Source organism: Capsicum annuum, chromosome 3 (genome assembly GCF_002878395.1).
Source record: "Capsicum annuum cultivar UCD-10X-F1 chromosome 3, UCD10Xv1.1, whole genome shotgun sequence".
In the NCBI taxonomy this organism is placed as follows: domain Eukaryota; kingdom Viridiplantae; phylum Streptophyta; class Magnoliopsida; order Solanales; family Solanaceae; genus Capsicum; species Capsicum annuum.
The window spans coordinates 9733765-9738130 of NC_061113.1; the positions used below are offsets into that span (position 1 = coordinate 9733765).

Consider the following 4366-nt stretch of genomic DNA (forward strand, 5'->3'; position numbering starts at 1 on the left):
GCATTAATTCGGAGCTTTGATACTCTAATCTCTTCTTATATTGAGAGATAATATGATTATACACAAAATTATTGAGAGACCAAACTAAACGTATGGTCATACATTACTCCTCAACAAACATCAAAGTGAGAATTAAAGAATCTGCAAAGCTATATCAACTCATGATGAAATTAAATAGCAAACAGAGAAATGAAGAAAATGCCAAAAACATTGTCCATTTTACTTCAAGGGCCAACAGAATCAATCAATCAAGAATCATGGAATTGGAAGCCTCAAAGCAGTTCTTCAGGAAATCCATCCGGGTCCGGAATCTATAATAACAAACAAAAATTAAAAAGTAACCGAAATAGAGTACTATTTAAAAGCTGAATCAAAATGGATACAACTTAGTGAGCTATATGAGGCTTTTACACGGACCTGATCTTAACGGCCATCAACGTGTAACGCCTCATATAGTCCACTAAATTAATGTGGTATATCTGACTGAGGATGTTCCTTTGTTTTTTTCTTTTGTTAATTTAATATTCAATTTGATAGTTTATACTTATTGTTATGAGTAGTTTGGTAGTTTAAACTTAGTGTTAGGAGTACTTTGATAGTTTAGACTTAGTGTTAGGAGTAGTTTGTAGTTTAAACTCAGTAATTCAAGACATAAACACTAATTCTATTATTATGTGCATTTAATAAAAAAGTAAAATCAATTAACAAACTAAGTACGAAGCTAATAACATTCAACAAAACAAATTACTAATTAATTTCCAGTTTCCAATTACGAATCACTAATTACAAATTATTAATTTCCAATTTTCAATTACTAATTAGTACTCCCACCATTTATTTTTACTTTTCATACTAATTATGAATCCCAAAAAATATGTAAAAGGATAATTACCTTGGATGTCAACAGTTGGGATGTGAACAATCTTAGGCCAGTCCTCTCCTACTTCCTTCTTGCATCTCTTCATCAGGATTGATGAACACCAAAAAATATTTAGCGTTTGCAATGCTGTGAGAGATCGCAGGCCTTCTGGAAAGGATGTCAACATTCTGCAATTAGCAATCTCCAACCGATTAAGGGCAATGAAGTCGCCGATCCATTCTGGAATTGTTGTGAAGTTAGGACATGAAAAAAGGTTTATTGATTTCAAAGTAGCTGAGAAATGTCGGAGCCATAGTGGAAGTGACATTAGCTTGTCAAGCCAAACAACTCTAAAAGCTGATAAGTTCCCTGGGGCTTGAAATTGCATTGTTCTTTGTTGGACAAGTCGAGCATGGAACAATCCTGTATATATAAAGACTCAAGGGCAATGAGATGAGTTAGACATGTGGATAGAGAGACCAGATTTTTGCACTTTCGAATAGACAAAGATTGGAGCGACGTGAGATTCTTGAACACATACTATAGCATAGTTGCTAGGCCTTCAACAGAATGTAGAGTCAAACGTTTCAAATTGCAAAGAGGATAAGGATAATGAGGGGGTGGGCAAAGAATTTTCTTCAATATCTTCTCATTTATTCCTTTCAGTTCAAGTTGTTTTAGGGAAGAGAAGTAAAAGCGTTCATCTGAAGGTGTCTTTGATGGTTGCATGAATTTATCATCATAACCTTCAAGTCCGCCCAGATTTCGTAGTGCAAGAATCTGGAGTGAAGGCAGTTTCTATAGCAGTGGAAGCTCTTGGATTTTATGGAGATACCCTATATATAGATGAACAAGCTTGGGCAGCAAAATGCCAAGATTCTCAACCATCAACCAACTTGGAAACATTGACCCACTGTAATTTTCTATTCGCAATTTTTCAATATTTTGGTGAGGCTGCAGGGCGTCCAACATCATTAGATCAGCTCTAGGATCAACATCCCCGTGATTTCCATATTCAAACTCTACACTCCGCTGTCGAAGATGCTTCATCCTTTTCACTACACCCGTCGGTGTTCTTTCTCCAATTGCACGGACACATCCCATGAATTTAATTCTTAAGCTATTTCTGAGATCAACAAGGCCTTTTAGTTCATTCAACTTATCACTTTCCTGACCAGATATGCAACTTTCTTTGCCCATAATAAAACTTGTCAACGTCCGTAGATATGTCAATTGACCAATTCCAGGTGGCATATCTTCCAGGGATGAGAAATCATCTAAATCTAAATGCATGAGACTTTTCAACTACCAAAGTCCTTGGGGAATATGGGTTAATGAGTGACACCTTCGACATACCAAACGTCGAAGGCTCACCAATCTCCAAATATCTCTTGGCAAATATTTGAGTTTTCCACAATCATCCAACTTCAGAACTTGTAGATTATGCAATTTTGTGATGGAATTTTGTAAAGTAGAAATGCTCCAAGAAGATATACAGAGATATCTTAGATGCTTCAGCCCACCTAAATATTGAGACAGAAACTCTATCTTCAGGTGACCTAGATGTAGGAGACGCAAGCGTGAAAAACTTGAAATCATTCTCTCTAAAGTTGAATTGCTAAGGACATTGATTGAAGATTGATTTAGAAAAATAAATGCACGCAACTTCATATGCTTCCTATAGAATGAATTGGGAAATGCTGATGAACCATCAATCTTGAATAAACAAGAAGCATAGAGAGTTTGTTCTGGTAGAACTTCTGTATCTTCAGTTTTAGTGATATTGAAGAAGTCCCTATCTGCAACTTCTATCGCAAGATCATGAATAAGATCATGGATTTTGTAAAATTGCATAAACGATTCATGTTCTTCAGTTTCTTGAAACAATGACCTTCTTAACAAATCCATGAAATATGAATTTGCAACATCCTCCACATTATCTGTGTTGCTAGTAGTTGCTTGAATAAAGCCTTGAGCATTCCACATGGTAATCAAATCAAATCTACCAATTTTGAAATCCTTTGGATAGAGGGAACAATATGCAAAGCATATCTTTAAATGCTGAGGAAGGTGATTATAGCTCAATCGCAAAATGACCATTTCATCATTTCCTCCTCGTGTGATACTTGACAAATCTTTGTTTTTGAAATATATCCACTCATCCTCCGTTCTTTTAAGGCGTAGTAGGCTTCCTACTGACCTTATTGCAAGAGGAACTCCTCCACACTTTCTCACAATTTCTTTTCCTATTTCCACCAAATTCGAATTTTCGCTCTCTTTGTTACATCCAAATGCCATTTTTTCAAACAATATCCATGCTTCTTCCTCTGAAAGGTCTCTTAATTTATGTTGGTGAGCACTTCCTGAAACTTCCGCCACCATGTCTGAATGAGTAGTCAGAAAAATCTTACTTCCCTTTGCTCCACCAATCAACATATTCTTCAGTCTCGGCCATTTCAAAGGATCTTCGTTCCACACATCATCGAGCACTAGCAAATACTTCTTTCCATCAAGCATTCTCCTAAGCTCGTTTTGCACTGCATCTAGTTGAAGTTAATTATCCTTCTTCCCTCCCCCAGATTCAACGATTTTTTCTGCAATCATTTTCACTTCAAATACATCGGAAACACATACCCACAATGTTTTTTTCAAAATTCTCCTTAACCATTTCATCATTAAACACACATTGTGCGAGTGTGGTCTTTCCTAGCCCCCCAAGACCAACAATTGATATGACCACAACATTCTCTTCAACCTTAGAATCCAAAAGAAAATCCACAATTTTCTTTTTATCATCATTTCTTCCAATTACTTCTCCTTCAGGCACAAATGAATAAGTTTCTCTATCCAAATTGAATTGGACTGAATAAGGCTCCCGAAGAAAAGGTTCCCTCCTTTCAACTGGGTATAAGGAGGCCTTATCTTTTGCAATTAGTTCTAGGTCTCGTCGAATAGACTTGAGACGATGACTTATCTTACAGTTATAAATTATACGATCTGATTTTGAGAAGAAGATGCCTACCATATTAAACAATTTTCGATGCTTAACTTCAGTGGCGACGTCATCCAAGAGATCATCAGCTTCAAAAAACACTTTCTTAAGCCTTTTTATCTAGTCCCTCACCAGGTTGCTACTCCCCTGCTGCTCCTCTGCATCAATGAGTACGGCTTGGATGGAAGAAACAGTAGCAGAAAGATTTTTAAGCTCATCGCGTAGTCCATAAATAGATGCTACTTCTTCAGTAGCAAGAGAACCCAAGCTTTTCAAGATTTCAGCAGCGAGATTGAACAGAATTTCAGCCATGATCAGCAAGATGAACAAGTTTACTGGTTTTTTTTTGGGTTGCAAAATGTCTAAGTTGCCTTTGCCTACCACAAACTAAAATTTATATGTGGTACAAATGACAAAAACTTTTTGTGAGGTTGATTCATTGCTTGTCCAGATTTTCTTCCTAGATTATTTTCTTGGGATTATTAGGTATAAAGTGGAAAAAAAATTATAACTAC

General features: G+C 36.3%; 1 protein-coding gene across 1 annotated transcript; it reads right to left on the reverse strand.

Moving 5' to 3' along the window:
* Nucleotides 1–285: 285 nt before the first annotated feature.
* Nucleotides 286–4163, reverse strand: LOC107854081 (putative disease resistance protein RGA3). The gene is made up of 7 exons (XM_047408125.1): nucleotides 3984–4163; nucleotides 3494–3833; nucleotides 2216–3396; nucleotides 1712–2164; nucleotides 1444–1639; nucleotides 893–1282; nucleotides 286–311 (listed from the first exon to the last, which is right to left on the reverse strand). The coding sequence occupies exons 1-7, from the start codon at nucleotides 4161–4163 to the stop codon at nucleotides 286–288; spliced, it is 2766 nt and encodes a 921-aa protein (XP_047264081.1).
* Between the last annotated feature and the right edge of the window lie 203 nt (nucleotides 4164–4366).

Excerpts from the sequence above, each read along its gene's own strand:
- LOC107854081 (XM_047408125.1), bottom strand. The coding sequence starts at position 4,163 with ATGGCTGAAATTCTGTTCAATCTCGCTGCTGAAATCTTGAAAAGCTTG. Across the intron at positions 3,834-3,983 it reads AGCAGGGGAGTAGCAACCTG|ATAAGTCATCGTCTCAAGTC; the intron begins GTGAGGGACTAG and ends TATAACTGTAAG. Across the intron at positions 1,640-1,711 it reads GCATTTTGCTGCCCAAGCTT|ATTCTTGCACTACGAAATCT; the intron begins GTTCATCTATAT and ends CCTTCACTCCAG.